Genomic DNA, 20998 nt, shown 5'->3' with positions numbered 1-20998 from the left:
TCAAGACATACTGTACTATCTAGACCCATGGATGATACTAAGTTACAACCTGTTTAAACATCCATATGGTATTTTATTTTTGCAAAGATTGGTTCTAAAAGTCGTAAAACCGGATAGATTAATAATATATCAAAATTAGCTTAAAAATGTAGGTCATAGCTCTCACTTACTTTGCCCTGGTGTTAAAGATGTTACAAAGATACATACTTAAACACCACCAAGTATCTCAACATTTACAGATACAAGTGTTGTCAAAAAGGTCTTTCTCTAACTTTAGCAAAGAGAAACAGTCCAAATTTTATTCTTTATACTACTGACAGGATTTAACTACATCACTCTGGCACATGGTATCACTATTGTTCCTACTATACCAAGTTCTGGTTTTCTCAAGGCCTTTTCCCCAACTTTTTGGGAAATAAAACAGATACCATATATTTCAAACCTTCCAATTAAAATGTATCCTCATAAATATATGTACTGGGTTGGTATATTCACCTATATCCTTTCTGATTTCTGGCTAAGTAAAGACATGCATTTATAGCTATGTTAATGTGTTAAAGCAGAAGACAACCCAACTTACTATCAAGAGAAATTGTGACCTTTCACGTGGTGTTTGACAGAGAAAACACTGATTTTCACACGTTATCTTTATTTTATTCAAATACAAGTCGCATCACGCATGGTCCAAGAACACTCAAATAATAAACCAAATATAAACAGACGTTAAAGATTGGTCTTCAAACATTATAGCCAATGATGCCACGCTTGCCTATGATCTCGCCAACATAAAACCACATCCACACCTCAGTGGCCACCAAACCATTCAGCAGAGCTTCCTGAAAAAAGCAGCACAAATTTTAATGTACATTTTTTTCTTACATATTTAAAACTATTCTTTTCCAGGATTAAGTGACAGAAAATATAAGGATGCTATTCAAATTAGAGGGCACTTTTAAAGTCCAGAATTAGTGATGGTAACTTTGTTCAACTGCTGAGAACCCTTGAACTTTCAATTATGTAAGGTAAGTAGTCCAGAGCTTATAAATTCTTTCAAAGCATTCTTTAAAGACCTGAACTGACTTAACCCTTTCATTATTAGTTTATGAGACACTTTATGAGCCCTAAAACAACCCACATCCTGGAAACAGCTGACATTTAGACAGGGCATTCATATGAAAGGATGGCTATAGGAAGCCAGGTCTCTGAATAGACGTTTCTGTCTGGCCAAAGAAAATCTGCTGAAAGAGGAAGGGCTCTCTCTTCCCCTTTAGATGTCATTTTCATTCATTTATTATTTGACTTAACTCTTTCCAAGTATTCACTAATTACTTAGTTTCAAGATCAATGTTTTATTGCCCTGAAGAGAAAAAGTACATAGAAAGCAACGTTTCATGCAAGTGCAAATACAGATCTTGGAACCCTAGTTGAAAAAAATCTTTTCACAACAAAATCGGGCCTTTTCCTTTTAGCACCTGGAAGTGAATTTTCCCCTTCAAATTAGACCAGAAATATCAGAAGTCTCCTGAAAAATAACCATATTTTCCAGGATGTACGTTCTAAAAGCAGCAATACTTTAGTTATTTAGGATTTTTGTATCCTGTGCTTGGATCAAGCAAGCAAACACAAAATCCAAGTTCCAGTCTTAACAGTCTTTAATTTCATCTTCACACAAGTCAATAACCCTTAATATCATTATATGCTTGCTAGGTTTTGATATTTTTATCCTCCAAATGAGTGTTAGCTGCCTGATTGTGATACAGTCCAAGAGATCTTCTGGCCAAATTGGGGATAGTTCCAGGACTACAGATGAAAAAAAGTACAGAATCAGCAAGTAAGCCATCCTATTTTAGTATACTAACCAAAATAGGAAAAGAAAAAAAAAGTTGCCCAGTAAAAATGCTCACTTCTTTGTTATAAGACTAATAGGAAACTAAGACATAAAATAGCCCAATTATGTCAACCCAGATGACAAAATTAGAAAGGTGTCTCTCTCCCAGCAGTCGAGAAGGAGATTCTCTCTCATTATGTTGGTTTCAGCCTCACTGGAAAATACACATATTAATCAAAACAATCAGAAAAATCCCAAGAGAAGACATTTTCTGTTACGCACATACGTTTTCATTTAGCCCATAGTTACCTTAACTGAGAGCTGTTTGAAGCTACCAGTTTGAGCACTATTGACTATTTTTTTCAAGCTCTGAATAGCTGTAGGGATCTCAGCAGGGGTTGGAGGAACCAGCTCAACTTTGGCATAGTGCCAAAATGTGGCCAGTCGAGGCTTCGAGTAAGTCACAGCAGCTGGAAAACAAAACAAAACAAAACAACCAGGATGAACTCACTAGAGACCGAAAGAAGCAGATGTGTGGGCTGGACACAAATATTTATTCATGCATCACATTCATTCACTGCTTATACCAAATGTGCACCCAGTGTGAAAAGTCAAAGCTGCTCCTTGGTAACAAGAGGCTTTTAAAGATGCAGAACACCTGTGTCACAGGAAAGTTCAATCAGGCAGGAAGCTATAAGCACATTCAATTACGCCAGGACTTCACTAGTGGCCAGCTAGTACTGTTACTTCATTTATGAATGGCAAATCTAGTTAACTGTAAAGTTACCAGAAGTTGGATTCAAAAACAAGAAAACAGCAGCAATGTAACCGTATTTTCTTGGTAGAGACACCAGAAAATTTGGAGCGAAGAGGTACAGAAGTGGAGGGAAGGAGCTATGTAGAACGGCATCCTTAAGAATAAGATTAAAACTCGTCACAATATTAGCCACAAATCCAGGGGGAATTATACCAATTAGTACCCATTTTTGGTATCCTCATCAGTATGTGGTGGATTAAATCTTTCTTTAACAAAATCACAGTTGCTCCTCCTTCAAAACACTACAAATAGTAAAAATAAAACCTACATATTTTGTTAAGAGCAGCCAAAAGTCGAGTCTATTACTAAGCTGAAATTCCTCAAGGTATTTACTATTTCAAGAAAAAAATAAAGGTTCTTAACAATCATGGTAGGTGTGAGACTACGGCAGTGATATCAGCAAATGGAGGCATTTTATTTAAAAAATTACAAGACAAACGTAATAAAAATAGCACAAATGCATGAAAATCCACAAAGTGCCTATCGTTCCAAGATGGATTATCTAAAGCTTTTGGTCCTTTTCCTATTATTAACTGCCTGTATTTGGGTATTTCACTACTCTTAGAATTACTATCTCCACCATCCTCTGTGCTTAGGGCCATGGGGGGTAAATCTTTAAGCAGATATAAGGCTCTAAGAGACAGTTCTAAATAGAACTGCCAATATCAAAAAGTACAAAAGTCTTGTGTAACTGTCTTTAAAATTACCTTCAACACAGATATTTCATCCTTGGAGAAAAAAAAAAATCAGTACACGGTACACAAATGCTGTACTTTAGATGGTAAATTTGCTTCTCAGGGGGTATAGGTGAAGAAGTTTGAAACTGCTTTACATGTACACAAAGGATGAACAAAACATAAGTAAATGAATGGTGGATGATGGGAATCAGGTTTCCCACTGTAGGAGAGGGAAGTTACAGATAGGCAAGAAAAGCAGCAAGAATAAATCATGGGATACTGGATTAGTGTTGGAGACATTCACACAAACTCATGTTTAGTTGAACATATATACAGATGGACAGATACAGAAACAACTATATATATGCACATATACACATGGGTTAGTATACATGCACACACACACACACACACACACACACTTTCTTGTCCACTGAGAGGGCCTAGACTTCTAGCAGTCTAGGAGCAAGGAACATACCAGTGCCTAGACCTTAGTTTCAAAATACCATTGTCCAATAAAAGGAACTATGGCTCCTTGGAGAAATGGTTGATTCTAAGGCTGGGACAGGGAAAATACAAGATGAGGGGGAAGCATCTTGTAGTACCAGAAAGTAAGAGAGCATGTCAAAGGGACAGAGGCACCAGCCTGAAAGAGTTCTCAATGGCCAAGGCTGCAACAATTTGAGCAAAATAAATAACATATTACTGGAGGTACTAGGCATGAAATAAATGTACTTGAGTCCATACAATAAATGACTGAATAAGTAAGCAGGGAAGAAGAGACAAATCTTTCTTATAGAAGAATTTGATTTAAATATATGTAGATACTCCCTCCTCCCTGCGTTGGCTGCTGCTGCCCACCTCCCCCCAGCCCGCCTCCCCCCACTGTGGGCTAGATTCAGTTACTCCTTTCTAAAGAACAGAGTATAGAAAGAGAAAGACAGTGGGGCCAGCCTAGTGGTTAAGTTCGCATGTTCCGCTTTGGCGGCCCAGGGTTCGCTGGTTCAGATCCAGGGTGCGGACCTACGCACCGCTTGTCAAGCCATGCTGTGGCACACATCCTACATATAAAGTAGAGGAAGATGGACACAGATGTTAGCTCAGGGCCACTCTTCCTCAGCAAAAAGAGGAGGATTGGCAGCAGATGTTAGCTCAGGGCTAATATTCCTCAAGGAAAAAAAAAAAGGGGGAAAGATTGCAGCTTTACAGTGGAGAAAGCGAGCAACACTACCTTAACCAAGTGATGAAAGCAAATTTCACCAGTGACGTTATGTGAATATCATGTATGTACTGACATGCAATTAGGGCACTTTACTTTTGTGGTATTTTTTCTCAAAACCCACAGCTCTAGACTAATCATGAGAAAAACACGAGACAAATCCAGATTGGGGAACATCTTTATAAGATATCTAGACAGATACCTACACATATACCTTAAGACTGTTAAGAAAGGTAAGGGAAGACTGGGAAACTGTCACACACCAGAGGAGACTAGGGAGACTGACAACTCAACGCAATGTGGTACCCTGGATTGGCTGCTGGAACAGAAAGATTAATGGAAAAACTGGTGAAATCCAAATAAAGTCTCAAGTTTAGTAAAGAGAAAAAAAAGTACCAGACTTTATGACCTTTATGGGAAAATCCGACAATAAAATTACTGTTTCTGTAAGCTTTGTCCTCCAGGGGAATTAACAAACATAGTAATTTTTTTCTCTTTTTCTTTGGTGAGGAAGACTGGCCCTAAGCTAACATCTGTTGCCAATCTTCCTCTTTTTTTTTTCCTCCCCAAAGCCCCAGCACATAGTTGTATATCCTAGTTCTAAGTCTCTCTAGTTCTTCTATGTGGGATGCTGACACAGCATGTCTTGACGCATGGTACGTGGTCTGGGCCCAGGATCTGAACCAGTGAAACTCTGGCCTCTGAAGTGGAGCGCACAGACTTAACCACTACACCACCGGGCCAGCCCCACACACAGAGTAACTTTTATTAGATATTTAAAATTCACATTTAATACACTGAGTTATGTTATAAAGCAAAAATATATTTCCACTTTAACATTCTGACCCCGGCTGAGTTCTCTGTTCTGAGTCCTTCTGGAAGAATAACAATCATTATGTTTCAATTATTCACAACAGAGAAAAGGGTTTATCTATTTCATAATAAAAAATTATTTTTGCATTACTTTTCTTTTTGGATTTTATTATTAAAGTTAGTTTGCAATTTCCCAACACACACCAACTAAAAGATGTGAAAGCCATGTTAGGAAAAAACTTCACTTGAAATTAAAAAGATTTTGCCTCAAATCATCCACAAAGTCCAAAAAATGAAGCCGCTATTCTTTTTCTTTTTATGTAAAATTGTAGGGATTTATCATAACAGATAGCTTGATGATCTTAGTGAAGTTGCAAACTTAAGTTCTTTGGGTTCTGCAGGAGGAGAGAATCAAGTATTTGTAGTATCTGGCCCTGTAAGGCTTTCAATAACCCGTTGTTTGGCTGCTGCTGGAGGAAAGGGAGGAGAGAACGGATAAGAAAATACCAATGACAGTAAAATAGGTTCAAAAAATTACATATACTTAAAAAATCCTATTCATATTTTGTAATCAGATTTGAACGAAAGCTATCTGGAGATCTGCGCTTCGATCGCTTGCTAGAATACAGCCCATCTAGTCAAGACGCTTCCGGCAATTTAACTCATCTCACTTCGGGAATAAAATGAATAGCTTGCTACCCAGCAGGCAACTGAAATACTTACGGACAGAACAGACTACTACTCAGGGCTGTTCCGAAAGACAGCGGTCAACCAGTAAGGCTTCAGCTTTTTCAAACGGAAAAGCCCTATGAATGCTAAGCTATAATAATAAGGATTTCTGTTTATACACATCCCTTTCTATGCTTACTGGAGCAGAGGTACCCATCCACAAAGTCCAATTCACTTAAAATTTCCCTCCGATTAAAGGGACAGTATCTCAAACTCTAGCTAGGACAGACAGCAAAGTCAACGTCCAAAAGCTCATTCATCCTCAAAAGTTTCTGCAGCCTTCCAAATACTCCACTGAGAACCTGCCAACCTGATGAGGCCCAATTTCTCTACTTTCACATCCATGTCCCTTCCCTTTCCCAAGCTCTCCTAGCAGAGCCGTACCCTCCATATTCCTATTCCTAGACACCGAAGGGGCGTAATGGCGGCGGCTGCTGGGCGACTCCAGGCTCCCTTCACTGCCAGGGTTAGAAACCAGGACGTCTAGGCTGTACAGAGAAGCCAAGCTGCAGGCCCGGCGAGGGGAAGGCTAGAGACGAGACGCGAAGCTGCTCCTGGCACCCACCCGCATGCCGCCCAGCCCCGGCTCCCGCCGGACCCCCGGGTCACCGCAGCCCGCGCCTCCTCGCAGGCGTCCCCGCCCGCCCGAGTGCCCGCCTCGGCGGTGTGCCGCCGCGCTCACCGTTCACCAGCGCCGGGGCCTTCTCCGCGAGGTTGCGGACAAACTGGGCCATGGTTCCAGGACAGAAAGCCCGTCGGCCCGAACGGCAGGCTGAATGTCACCCCCCGGAAGGACCCGCCGCAGGACCCCGTTCCGCTTCCAAGGTCAGGCCTCCTCTTTCCACGCCGGTCCAAGACATTTAGGTGTCCTACAATCTTTCCGGAATCTAACGGGTCAACTTATTTTCTTTAGTCACAGAGGAGAAAGGGAATATGAAAAGTTAAGCTCAGAGAGCACGTGGAGAACAATGGGATTCCGCAGAGAAACAGGCATTTCTTGGGGCAGCCGCTCATGGAGGTCCGGAAGGCCGGCGAGCGAAGGAAATGCGCATGCGCAGTGAGCCTCCCGTGCTCGCCTTGGCGCCGACCTCCGCTTTTCTGCGTCAACTGCTTTCCCAGCTTTTCTGAGGAGACGTGGGGAGTTAGGGCTGGAAGGCATCGCTGAGATTTTCCTAGACCACCACGATCTCCTTACAAAAGGCTGAGAGATTCCTAGGCCAAACATGTAAAATTAGGGGCAGAGCAGGTGCCACATAACCTGTCACCTGACTCAGCCCCTTGCCTTTCTTTCGGTGATCTTTTGTAATCCTGGTCTCCCCCGTCATCCTGTATCAGGATTGGAATCCAGTTCCCACAGTTCCCTAATCGGCCATAAGGAACTATGCAGCTATAAGGGGAAAAAATCACATTAACCGGGGGTCTCCGGTATGCCAGGCATCTTGGTAAAGCAAGCCTGCGTGTTAGTGTCCCCATTTAAAACTGGGATTAATAAATGGCCACATAGCTAGTGAGTGACAGAGCTGGGATCCGAAGAGGTTGCAATGTAAACACAAAGAAGGGGCATCAGTATGGAATTAGGCATGGTGCTAATCTGGGAAGACTTCCAAGAGAAGATCCTTGAGTTGATGTATAACAGAACTATATGCTGCAGAGTTGAAACGTTACAGTTTAATATGACTGGAAAAAAGATATATGTAGGGAAGTGGCATTTGATGAGAAAAACAGAATGTTAAGTGATGTACCCTGGGGAAGCCTGAGCAGAAGTAAAACTCTGATGGATGGAATAGTTAGAGGTGGAAAGAAAAATTAGGAGTGACATCAAAGAGCCAAGAGCAGCATTTCAGTGAAGGAGTGATGCAGTTGCCCTATACTCAGATAAGTCAACTTAAGGTTGAGAAAGTTAATTTAGCAATATGGAAACATTACTTAGAGCTGTTTAAAAAAAATCAGGATAGAAGCCAGAGTGAATGAGTGAAGAAATATGGCTATAAAGGAATACAAGTCAGAAAACTAAATAAGGATGTGCAACTCAAAGGAGAGACTGAAGCTAGAGAAGCAGGATTGACAAGATCCCTGAGGAGGCAGGAAAGAAGGTTGAAGGGATTAGCCTTGGAACTGGGGGGCCTATTCCATAGATGGGATGATGGGAGAGAAGGCTGAAAGTGGGAATTCTGAAGCCTATATCTTTCAAGTGAAGTAGAATGCAACGTCATCTGAGTGTGAAGGGCAGGTGGGAGGGTGGGAGAGAATTTGAGGAAAGAGGTTAAAGTTTGGAATAGCTGTTGAAGTTAAGGACACACAGAAGGGTGGTTGGGCAGTGTTAGACACCACAAGTTTGTGGCTGCACTGCTCTAAAGATTGTATTTTTCTCCAACAGCAGTCCGTAGCTTGGATGTTGGAGCAGAGAATAATTGGGTTAATCTAGGCTGAGGTCTTACATGGCAGAGGTCTGGAAAGAAGGGGCAACAAAGGGGAACATGATAGTGAATGATTAAAATGAAAGACCTGGAGTTTAGGCCACATAAAGAGAAGTGAAGCCCAAAGTGAACTGACTAGGAAAAAACATGCCCTGAGACTCATCTTCTGAAGATAACTCCAGAGTCCGGAAGCCTAGTTAAGGCAGCTTGGGTTGGCCAGGTCACGCACATTTGATACCTTAAAAAGAAGTGAAGGTCAGAGTCCTGTAAGTTTTCAGAGGGGTTTCTGAAACTGCCAATAGCTTTTAATACCGTAATAAAGGAAGTGATAACAAAGGTTGTAAGTCAGGTCTTCATTTATTAAATACAAGCTTTGAACAAACACCCCCAGGCAAGTTTGACAAGAAGTAACCTTCCTGGAATGTTTCCAAATACAGTTATGTTGATCAAGTTTTACTTCAATCAACCTTTTTGTTTTGTTCTTCATCTTCTTTGTTTCTAGGTTTTCCTGTTTAGCAGTTAGAGCATGTGCATTATTTCCTCACATGACATCAACAGTGCAGCATCAGCCTCTGGCTTGTAAAGGCACCCAGTAGACTTATACTCTGGGCAATGGCTGCTTAGCAACCAGCATCAAATAAAATAATGAAGCTTTTGTAGAGTGTGAGACCAAATAGTAACTGGCACCTTCACCTGCATCATTACAAAAACCTTTAAAGTTTCTTTTGATTTTCACATATCCATTAAAAACGTAAAAAAACCAAACCAACCCAGATTGCTTGATAAAACCTACTTAAATAATTTTCCTAGTATTACCCTCTTGGTAAGCAATACTAGAGCTGATTAGAGTCTTCATTTTCCTATCATGCTCCAGCAAAGCCAACGCATAAAACTAGGTTACGTCAGAAAGTCTGCTCTAGAAGATTTAGAGCTGCTTCTGAGTTCCAGACAACACGACACCGCTTTAAGCTTCAAGGTGCATATGAGCACCATATTGTACCAAGATGATAATTTTTGTAGTCTCATTTTTGGGATGTTCTCGGATTACTTCAAGGAAAGAAAAAAGGCACAGAGGACACTTGGTTTCCTTACCAATAGTGGCCTTAAGCTATGTACTTGCCTTTGTGATGGGTTTAAAGATATTTAGCAGCATTAATGGTGCCATAGCCATTCATATAAAGTTTCGGGAAAAGAGCTTTTTTAAAAAAAAGCTTGCCAGGAAAGGCTTACAATCTGAAGACTAAATACAGAAGTAGAATACAGACACAGATGCAAGAGGCAGCACAGAGGTTGTTAACTAGAAAGCTGCTGGAAACAGCTGCCTTCTGAGGTTTTGTGCCCATTTTTCCTCCAATTCCCTCCTATAAAACTCTGGAATTTCCCCCAGTTCTTTTAAAAATGAAAACATCCTATTAGATTGAGTTTGGAAGATTAATGCAAGTAGGTAGAAGCTTCTTTTATACACAGTTCATTCTCAGAGAAGGAGGGTAATAAATATGAAATGAAACTCATTTTAAGAAAATAAACAAATCCTGTCAACCTATGCCTTAAAGGCCCAGGGAGCACACTGAATTAATCTCTTACATTCTGGCATTTGCAAGAGTCCTAGATTTCCTTTTTCATTTATAAGCATAGCAATAGCAACATCTACTTTATATCTACTGTGGGATGCCCTCTGATTTGAGTTTTCCAGGTGATACCATCAAAAACACATTAAGGACTGCTTAGAGCAACTTGTGTTGGAATATCATAAAACTACCATCTTATTCGAAAGAGGCCATGGTTAAAAAATAATGTCCTCTAAATGAAGCAACGACTCCTGTTTCTAGATCGTATCACTTTTCTTGTCACTTATGGTATCTTCAGGCTTAGAGGGCTAGGGACATAGACAGTCCATAGGGGAATGTGCCTCACTTAGCATGTTAAGCTGCACAATTGAGTAGGGAGCTCAAGCTCAACTTGCAAAAGTGGGGCCCATCCACATACTAACTACTTAGGGCTAAGTGGATATTTAAAATGGCTTGTGGACAAGATTGCACTCAAATTCCTACTTTGTTAATTGATGACCTAACACTGAGTTAGAAGCAGCTCGTAGAAGTCAGGTCCCAAGCCCAAACAAACATTAACTATATACATTTTATGGTCTCAGAATTTTGTCTAGAATAAGTGTGTTAGTAAACATGGCCACACACTGCATACATCTTACCATGGAAGAGACACTATAAAGTTGTACTCACTTTACACTAGACCAATATAAAAAAGCACATGGTATTTTATGTGTATATATACATATATGTATATATACACACACACACTGAGATATACTGTTGATATTAGTGTCTTAAAATGACATTTTTCATGGTTACAATTTCTGTTGCCTAACTTTTCTACTCAAGCCTAGTCCTTGTAGCGACAGATTTCCATATGATAAAAAGGGCCCAACAGCCCCCTTTATTATTTCACCTCAGAATTTTTTGAATAAAGTGTCAAAACTGCAAGTTTGTCCTACTAATCCTCCTAAAAATATTGTAGGGCTAAATTTTCTGTGGGAATGACAACCCCTTGGAAGAGTGTTTGTCCTCCACAGTATCTTTGAGTTATGAGATAACACAAAATTAAGAACTATCAAACAGCAGTTGCATAAGATGCCTTTTTTTTTCATATCATCTATCATCTTACTCAAAAGTCTACTCAAACATCAAGGTATCTGCTTTTCTGTGAAAGGTTATTTGGTAACATTGCAGAGCTGTAACAAGGAAAAGGGCTGAAGTCTGAGTCAGGAAGACTAGTAGATACCTTGATAACACAGGACTTTCTGATGAGATCAGCTGTCACTGAAATATGTGACGTCATGTAATTAAAAGTAATTCTGATAAAGATGTTTGAGCAGTTCTTGGAAGAGAAATAGTAACGTAGCAGGAAGTTTCAGTATTTGAAGTTAATGTAATTTAAGGTAGAAAGAAGAAGAAAGAATAAGAAGAGAACAAAGGGTAAAAATTAGTGATGATTTCTAAACTTGGTGATGCTGTAATAAGTATAATTTCCTGCAAGCCAGGAGAGTATTGTAAAGTTCTTAGGAATCTTAATGATCATAATTTGAGCAAGAGCAGTTCTCTAATTTAGCAGAGAAAAAAAAAGAAAGAGAGAAAAAGAAAAGGAACAGAATCAGAAAGAGAGAAACCACAAACAATTGTTTATCTACACTCTGGGGTTGGTTTTTGGTTTGTTTAGGTCACAGTATTTATTCAAGTTGCTCCTTTTGTTGTTGTTTCCTCTCTGCGAGCCATCGTTGGATTTTTTCTTTTAGTTCTGTGTTTGGCCGGATCTGGTCCATGGTGAGGGGGCTACGGTTAAAGGGATCTGTTTGGTCACTGGGACAAAGAGAGAAAGGGAAATGGGGTTATTTCCATAAGTTCTAACATCCTAAGCCTCTCACTGAAGCTAGAGTGCATTATAACTTTGAATCAAGCGCTGACTTGAGCTTAGAAAGAAAGAGAAGAGAAAGTGGTTCAGGAAGTTGTTTTTGTTTTGCAGATTATGTAGCTACTTTGTCTCTCTGCTTCTTAACAAACTCTCTCAACATTACTGTTCAGATTATTTGATTCAGTTTCCCTAAGGCAGAGACCCTGTACACTCATGTCAGCATAAAGAGCTGTTTGTAGTTTTACTGACAGACTCGAAAGAGTATAAGATGTTAAGGGATAAAGCTTGTAGAATGACAATTTAGTTAGCTGATTGCTACACATGTAAATGCAGATTATGGTTTCCAGACAGGTAAGAAGGTTTATAACACACTTTGAGGGCTGATATAGCTTCTCTCTGTATTCTGAGGCCACAATTAAATATAAATTTTCACTGATACTTTGGAAAAGGCATATCACCTAGCACAGCATCATGCAGATGGTGAATGCTTAACATCAAATACCAGAAAGTAGAAAATCCTTTTTGTCAATATTTTAAAAACAGTATTTCCTTAAATTTGGGTCAACTTATATAACTTAATTTTAAGTAGGCAGGGTCTCTCAGTACCCATTTTTTCCTCTCTTTTTCTAAATTGCGGTGACATTGGTTTATAACGTTATCAGTACCCATTTCTGTCTAATGCTGCACTTAGAGCAGGCAGACTGCAGAAAACTGGTGTCACCATGGCTGAGTACGATAGCAGCAGCAGAATGTGAGTTAACCCATAGGATGAATATAGGGTAAAACTTGAATTAAAAAAACCCTATCTTTTATGTTTTTATAACTAAAATCAAATTAAAACAATTTTCAAGTCAACTTATACTCCAGGTTGACATATTTTATAACATTTGTTGATAGAAGTTATTTCCTTAAGGAAGGGGGCGGCGAGGTTAGAGCCAGCATTTCTCAACAAGGTGTCTTGCTTTGGATGTTTAAATCCTCAACAATCAAGTCATATACTTCTACCAAAATGCCTCCCCAACCCCTTAATAAATCACCAATATAGGGCCTATTGGGTGCACAGTTCTAAATTAGGAATCTGGGACAAAAAGATGACAGCAAACTAACTTACATCTGTACTCTTGAGGCTGTTTTTGGGGCTGGCATACCTGAGCAAATGTCTGGCAATGGTGGATCTATCCACAGTGACTCTGGAAGATGGCAGCACCACAGGGTCAGACATCAGTGTGCTCATGATGGGATCCAGGAACTCATCGCAGGCATCTGCATAGGTCTCCTCTTCCTGTTGCTGAAGGTCTGCTAGAGACTGAGCACAAACGCCTGGTAGTTAAGCTGAATTCACAGAGCAGCTGAATTCAAAATGCTCAACGACTATGCCTTACCCTTAAAAGGTCATTAATAACCCTTTACAGGGAACAATGACAATTCTCAGCTTTATTTTCTAAACAATCCAAGATGGATAGGAGCACATTTAGCATTCAGCCCCAACTCTGTAGCTTCAGTTCGGCTCAGCTGCTAGCAGTCATGACTGGAAATGGGTTTAAGTGTTAACAGGAAAAGAAACACATCACGTACAACATCCTTCTGGCAACAGTCCTGTTGTAAATGTCATAATTCAAAAAGGGATGGGGGTGGGAGGGTTATTATTTGCATAACTACAGAGTCACTCATGAAGTCTGTGTATGAAAAGCAGCTTCCGGTTTTAGGTACAAACAGGTAAAGGAATTTAAAAGTGGCTTCAACATTTGATTCCTTCATGACTCTAGTTCCTCAGGGACCCCTCTGGCTAAGCTCCAGGCAAAGATGAAGCCCAACTCAATAAATAAGTAACTCAGTGAAGGGATGACTGATATCGATAAGGAAGGTTTTTATTAGACTCTCTGCCATAATTTTTCCTTCTTCCTAACTGCTAATAGAGCTTTGTCATACTCCAATCAAAGGGATTAGCTGAATACAACATAGTATTGTTTTTTTAAAGATTGGCACCTGAGCTAACATCTGTTGCCAATCTTCTTCTTCTTTTTGTTTCTTCTTCTCCCCAAAGCCCCCCCAATACATAGTTGTATATTCTAGTTGTAGGTCCTTCTGGCTCTGCTGTGTGGGACACCACTTCAGCATGAACAGTGCTAGGTCCACGCCCAGGATCCGAACCGGTGAAACCCTGAGCTGCTGAAGCAGAGCGCGGGAACTTAACCACTTGGCCACGGGGCCCGCCTCCACCATAGTATTTTAATCTTTAAAATGTATGGCTATTCCCATATAAGGCAAGTAGCAACTACAAATATAGAAAACAAAGAAAATCAATAAAAATCAAAGACTAAAAACTACTAATCTTGAATTCTATTCTAAAAAGTCCTTCTGTATTAACATTGTAGATTATCAAATCTATTGGTAACACTGTTCAGAATAATTTTCATAAAAACAGCCTACAAAAATCTGTACATTCTTCTCTTCTAGTATAAGCTTCTTAAATCACTTTTCTGGTCTCACCCTCACGTCAAAGAGACTAATATTAAGAATATGGTAGTTCTGGAGGCCAGTCCCATGGCGTAGTGGTTAATTTCGGCGTGCTCTGCTTCGGTGGCCCAAACCACTTGTCAGCCATGCTGTGGTGGTGACCCACATGTGAAATAGAGGAAGACTGGCACAGATGTTAGCTCAGCATGAATCTTCCTCAGGAAAAAAAAAATAATATGGTAGTTTGAGTTATTGACTGACCAGGGAAAATCATTTGTTTATATTTTCTCAGTGGAATGCTCTTTTTTCCTGAAACAGGGTCAACAATGTGATTTTTACTGAACATGTTAATAAACAAATTAGCCTCCTCCTCACCTTGATTCTCTCTGCTAAGCTGCTGAAAGCCACAATCATATTCCCAGGCTTATTTATTTTCTTCAAGACTCGGACTGTCTGGGCAAAGAGAGTTGGGGAATAGGAGCGTCCATCCTTGGGCACAGTGGCACAGAAATTCTCCTCATCCCTGGGAGGTCGGCATCAGAAAGAAACAGCATCAGAGAACAGGTCAATGAGGGAGATAAAGCATGGGCTGAGGAACAAGGTTCCCCATCACTTATATGTCATGAATGGTCTTTCTATATAGAATGATTTCTTCTAATTTTTTGGAAGGAAGTCTATCAGGTATCCTGTGGCCTTAAAAGAATACTGCTTTTCCAAACAATGGTAAACCAGTCAAGCTTATCTTTGCACAGATCAAGGCAGAATGTTGGAAATTGTAAACAATGTCCCACAGATCTCATTACTTGAAACTACAGAAGATTCCTTCATCAACCAACTGGAAATGAACCATTTCTTTTCTATTTCCACATCATTACCAACCAGTTATTAGCAAAACCCCAAATTAAAACATTAGCATCCCCTCTCGCTTGCCCAATTTAAATCTCAGATACCCCAGATTTAAGTAGATAGTGCAGATGTCTGATACGAGCTGCTGGGGTTTGAAGTCAAATTCACTGAAGTCCTTGACTTTTAAGGCCCCCATCTTGGGGCCAACCAGGTGCTGCAGGAAGTAGTTCAGCATGGAGATGATGCGCTCGGCCAGGAAAGGATGCACAAACAGTGATTTGATCTCTGGGAAAAAAGCCAAAGCCGGTGAAAACTCAATCCAGTAGCAATCTTTTACTTATTATGTCTCACAGTTTTACTTGGAAACCTCTGGGGACTACTATTTTTTAATTGCATAAATAATACATTTTCATTGCAGTAATATTAGAAAATATAGACAAGCAAAGGCAAACAAACAAAATACAAAAACTACCACCCAGAAATTAACACTGGGTGTTTATTATTATATTATATATATTAGCAGTTTGCTAATTATATATATTATTGCTAATTACATATATTATGCTAATTATATATATTACATATATTAACAGTTTGCTAATATATCCTTCTAGCTTTTCTGTCCATATTTATACACATGCAAATATATGTGGCCACTGGCCACATGTGGCTACTTAATTAAAATTAAATAAAAAATTCAGTTCCTCAGTCATACTAGCCACATTTCAAGTGTTCAATGGCCACATGTGACTAGTGTCTATAGTACTGGACAGTCCAGGTTTACAGAACATTTCTTTCACAGAAAGTTCTATAGGATAGCAATACTTTACACCCTTTCTAACAGCCACCTAGTTTTCCAGTGTGTGACTACACCAGAAGTTATTTATTTACTCTATCTTTATTGTTGGACATGATGTTGTTTTCAATGCTTTTCTATTATTTCACTTACTGATGAACTTCATTGTGTACATACCTTGTAGACATTACAGAATTTGTACGGAACTGCTAGGTCACAGACCAAAATTTTTAAAAAATAAATTAATACGTGCCAAGTTGAACAAGCCAGATAGCATGATAAGGCTTGCTTAGTACTGCTGGTTCTTGATTTTTAAATTTTAGTCATTACCTGATGAGAATTTAGCTCTTATTCTTGCCCCTCTACCCCCAATACAGATCCCTCCAATATAGAAACAAATCTTTGGTTAAATAATTTAGAGTTCATGTCATTAAGATTATGTAAATATCGTTTGCAGTGGAGCCATGTAGTATCCTAATGGTTATACATATAAAGTAATATACATACTTTTTAGTACAACTTTTTGGGTTTTTTTGTTTATTTATTTTTAGAGTACCTATCACAAAATCTTTCTAAACTCCACCAGAAATGTAAAGTTCTCAACAGGATCATTTCTAGCAGTTCTGTACTTTTGGGAAATGTTCCTTCTGGAAGCTTCCATCTATCACTCGAATCTGGATTCCTTGCTCTACAGGCCTGCTGCGTGGCGGTCATACAAGCTCCTTCTACCATCATCCCGGGAACTTCCTTTGTCTCCCTCTTAGGGGATTCAACTTTCCTCCTTCTGGGTTTACTCTCTCATTTTGATGGAGTATATCTTTTTGTAGCTTCTCAAGAAAGGGTACACTGGAAGTAAATATGATATCTTCACATGTGACAATGTCCTTATATTTTACTCTCATATAGAACTGATAATTTGGCTGGCTGTAGGATTCTAGGCTGAAAAAACATTTTGGATCAGGAATGTGTTCTGGCTTCAAATGTCACTGTTGTGAAATTCGAAGACGTTCTGATACTTAAACCATAGTCACATGACCTGATTTTTCTCTGGGATCTTTTAGGATCTTCTCTTTACCCTGATTTTCTGAAATGTCACAATGATAAACCTTAGTGTGGGTTTTTAACAAATCCCCTGTGCTAGGCACTTGGCAGCTCCTTTCACTTTAGAGGCTTTTTAGTCTTTGGGAATTTTTTGGTATTCTTTCTTTCTTTTTATTTTGTTACAATTTTAAAGATTTTATTTTTTCTTTTTCTCCTCAAAGTCCCCCGGTACATAGTTTTGGTTCCTTCTAGTTGTGGCATGTGGGATGCTGCCTCAGCGTGGCCTGATGAGCAGTGCCGTGTCCGCGCCCAGGATTCGAACTGGTGAAACCCTGGGCCGCCGAAGCAGAGCATGTGAACTTAACCACTTGTCATTATTTCTTTGATAATTTCCTCCCCTCCATTTTTCTCTTTTGAGATTTCCTAGATTGATCCTTTATTTCCTTATCCTTTCTCTTCTAACTTCCATCTCTTTTTCCTTCTGTTCTAGTTTCATGGAATAGTTCCTTGAATTCATCTTCTAATCCTTCTACTGACTTCTAAAAATTTCTGAAGTTACATCTCCAATATCTGAGGGCACTTTTTTAGTCTTTGAATAATCCTTTTAATTGCCTCTTTGTTCTTGTTTTATGGATGCTGTATCTTCTCTTATCCCTCTGAGATTATAAAGTTTTTAAAAAAGTTTTCATCTATTATCTGTGTTTCACATTGGAAGATTTCCTCAAATGTCTGGTGATCCTTGGTTGTCATTTCATATGTAATCAATATAAAAATTATTAATAAAATATTTTATACTCTTTTTAAATACTATGTCTTGCAGTGTGTATTTTATACTTACAGTATATCTCAATTCAGACTGGCCACAATTTAAATGCTTGATAGCCAAATGTGGAAAGTGGCTACTGAATTGGCCAGTGCAGCTCCAAAGAGAGATAACTGTCTTTGTTTGGTCTACTACATTTAACCAGAGGTCAAGAATATTTTTCAGGTAAACACACACATATCCCTAGATATATTTATATGGCTAACTTGTCCTTAAGAAAAATTATATCAACTTATGCTTTCTGACAGCTGTGCGAGGGGGACGATTTCCTCAATCCCGTGTCAAGAATGGGCATCATCATTCTTCTCGAAGCTTCTCTAGTGATTCATTTCCCTCTCAGACACTGGAGGATGCTGTCATCAGAGTCTGAATTCTTAGTTTCAGCTGGGCTGACCCCTCAAAGGAAGCAGATCTCGACCCTTGCACTTTTTGGGAAAGCAGTGCTTCGTGTCCTTACCTGATGTCAGAAAGGCAAGGGTACCAATTGTTTCATTGGACATGATGTTATGGAAACGTGCCAGCTGTCCAAACATCTGTAGGCCAGCCTCCTTCTCTCGGCGGGCTTCTGGAGTCAGACTATCCCACTCGCCTCGGTCCTTCTCAATCTGCTGAATCTTTATCTTGCTCAAATACTACAGAAATCACAGATGGAACAAAGAGAGAAGAAAGAGCAGTTGAAAGGAAGATAATATTTAAGAGGTCCTATCTAAAATCTAGTCCACTAAGCTAGGAAAATCAGGGACTATACAAGAGACATGAGACTTAACTTCTCAGCATAGGGCTGAAGCTTAAAAAGAAATTGTGGAAAAAAAAAGAAAAAGAAAAAGAAATTGTGGCTCCATGGAGATTTGTTTCAGCCTGGGTAGACTCATGGGTAATTCTCCTAGAAATATTAAGATCTATGAAATACATAGGATGATAAATAGTGGAATACATGAAAACTAGACAAAAACGAACAAACAGGTTACAGGGAAAAACAGGACAAATCCCTCCTAAACGATAAAAAAAATCCCTAAAAACTGCTTATCAAAAAACAAAGCTTTATCAAATATGAAAGATGTATGGGAGGAAAACCCTAAGTATTTAAAACCCTCTACCGCTCATCATTCTTGTTGCTGTAGCAAACAATGTGTTAAACTTACAGTCCCGTGAAAATGCCATCTGTGTTATTCTTTGTGTCACACAGCTCTTTCTTAAAAGGGTCTGTTTATTACAGGACTTGTTCTTGTTTTCTAAGAAAACCTATTTAAAATCTTAAAGTATAGTATTATGAAAAAAGCAAGAAACTTTTCTCACAAATTAAATATAAGTTACTGGGGCATTGCTAATCACTATGAGGAGCTCATGGCTGTCCAATGGGCTACCCTCATGATTTACCTGCTTCAGTGCCCACTGGGTCATGCCTTATCTATCTTATACCTCTCGCAGATAAGGGAAGTTTTTATAGGAGCAACTGGCAGCTCCATAAGGGATGGTTAAGAATATGATACGCTGAAGGAGCCGAGAGGCACTCAGGTGTACAATTGGTGCAACCCATGTTTCAAATATAGCTAAAGATTTGCGAGGCAGCGGACAGATGAAGAATATTGATGACTTGGAGTCTTTATATGAAAAAATAACTAAGACCAGAGATTTTTTTTTCAAGTAGTGGTTCAAAAATCAGAATCTTTTAGGAGAGAGGGATAGGAATCACTGCCTTGGTGAGCCACTACGACTGATGTGTTGGGAAAGAAAAAGGTTGAAAGTCACTGACAAAACACAAGATCCTGTAACTTCTCTCTGTGGTGCTGGCCTCATTAGTTCTGCCAGTGCACCTTAGTTTGGACGCATCACAATTTCTTTTCCAATGTCTGCCGAAGAATCACCCTAGCTCAAGAGGCTTCAAGGACCCTTGATCTTATTCTCTAATGGAACAATACCTATCAAGCTCTGTAATGGCAGGGATGGTGGTACACTACTATTCAAGAAGTTTTGGTGTCCAAGACTGGTACTAGGGGCATAAGGATTGCTCTATCATGATTAAAAGGTAAAAAGCAGGGCCAGCCCAGTGGCGCAGTGGTTGGGTTTGCACGTTTCGCTTCTCGGCCGCCCGGGTTCACCAGTTCGGATCCCGGGTGCAGACATGGCACCACTTGGCAAAAGCCATGCTGTGGTAGGCGTCCCACATATAAAGTAGAGGAAGACAGGCACAGATGTTAGCTCAGAGCTGGTCTTCCTCAGCAAAAAGAGGAGGATTGGCAGTAGTTAGCTCAGGGCTAATCTTCCTCAAAAAAAAAAAAAAAGGTAAAAAGAATGTTCTGATTATGATTTGCTGGTATAGAGGCAGTTAAATCTGTTTTTTTGGTGTTTCTTTTTTTTTTTTTTACCTGTATGGCTTCATCCAAAAGGAAGATGGCATCGTTCATTAGCAGGTTAAGAAAGCGGAGGAAAAGTGGGGGATTCATGGCTTCCAAATTCTTAGAGGCATAGTCAGCCAAATCCTGTAAGTCCCACCCCAAGAGAAAAGCATTTCAGTACTGAACCACAACTCACCAGGGCTTATCTGAAGCAACATATGGATAGTTCAGTTTTGGTTTCACCAAAAACTCTCTCACCTTAATGCTCTCTCGATACGTATCTGTTCCCCACATGTACCTTAGGATGGGATACATGGGACGGCGGTAATTAAACTTTTGTTCAAATTGATGGGGGTCTCCTGGAGTAAGGTAAGAGCAAGAAACCAGCAATCAGAGAAACAGTAAGAGCTTATGTCTATGTATAGCCATTCTTTTATTCTGAATGTGTCAAGCTACTGGCAAAATCTGCCCTGGGAGTTTATAAAGGCCTAGATTTGTAGCCAAGTGTTTGCCTGTTTCCTTACTGACAGAAGAAGAGGGAGGCAGATGTAAGGGACAGCTTACATGGAAAAGGATGAGGACCAGGCTATACAATAAAAGCGAAGGGAAACAAATGCTTCCATATCCAAACGCAGAGTACTTATTAGACTTTGAACAAGGCCTCTGAACTGGCCACCGTGGCGGTGACAGCCATGTACAGAATGGGATACTAAGTAATCTCCACATTCTTCACAGATAACATCCCAACTGTGTAGCCAACTATTTCTTGATTACTC

At 39.7% G+C, this 20998-nt stretch overlaps 2 protein-coding genes across 2 annotated transcripts in view; both read right to left on the bottom strand.

Annotated features, from left to right (window-relative positions):
* Positions 1-632: 632 nt before the first annotated feature.
* Positions 633-7295, bottom strand: ATP5MG (ATP synthase membrane subunit g). Its single transcript, XM_001502857.6, has 3 exons — positions 6766-7295; positions 2138-2298; positions 633-836 (listed from the first exon to the last, which is right to left on the bottom strand). Exons 1-3 carry the CDS (start codon positions 6815-6817, stop codon positions 738-740), a joined length of 312 nt encoding a protein of 103 aa, XP_001502907.1. The 5' UTR covers positions 6818-7295; the 3' UTR covers positions 633-737.
* A 1543-nt stretch (positions 7296-8838) lies between these two features.
* Positions 8839-20998, bottom strand: part of UBE4A (ubiquitination factor E4A) — a 32903-nt gene continuing 20743 nt past the window's right edge. The window contains exons 14-20 of the mRNA XM_001502841.7: positions 20481-20581; positions 20253-20366; positions 18344-18518; positions 15331-15511; positions 14756-14903; positions 13072-13229; positions 8839-11871 (exon numbers count right to left, since the gene is read on the bottom strand). Coding sequence (XP_001502891.3) covers positions 11742-11871; positions 13072-13229; positions 14756-14903; positions 15331-15511; positions 18344-18518; positions 20253-20366; positions 20481-20581 — 1007 coding nt within the window. The 3' untranslated portion in view covers positions 8839-11741. The remainder of the gene's footprint in view (positions 11872-13071; positions 13230-14755; positions 14904-15330; positions 15512-18343; positions 18519-20252; positions 20367-20480; positions 20582-20998) is intronic.

Source organism: Equus caballus, chromosome 7, assembly GCF_041296265.1.
Source record: "Equus caballus isolate H_3958 breed thoroughbred chromosome 7, TB-T2T, whole genome shotgun sequence".
Classification (NCBI taxonomy): domain Eukaryota; kingdom Metazoa; phylum Chordata; class Mammalia; order Perissodactyla; family Equidae; genus Equus; species Equus caballus.
Note: the sequence above shows the minus strand (reverse complement) of the source record. Positions and strands in the feature narration are given on the sequence as shown.

Coding starts and splice junctions, on each gene's coding strand:
- ATP5MG (XM_001502857.6), bottom strand. CDS start 6,817: ATGGCCCAGTTTGTCCGCAACCTCGCGGAGAAGGCCCCGGCGCTGGTG. Junction 2,299..6,765: donor GGCCCCGGCGCTGGTGAACG/GTGAGCGCGGCG, acceptor TTTGTTTTCCAG/CTGCTGTGACTTACTCGAAG. Junction 837..2,137: donor TCAAACAGCTCTCAGTTAAG/GTAACTATGGGC, acceptor TGCTTTTTTCAG/GAAGCTCTGCTGAATGGTTT.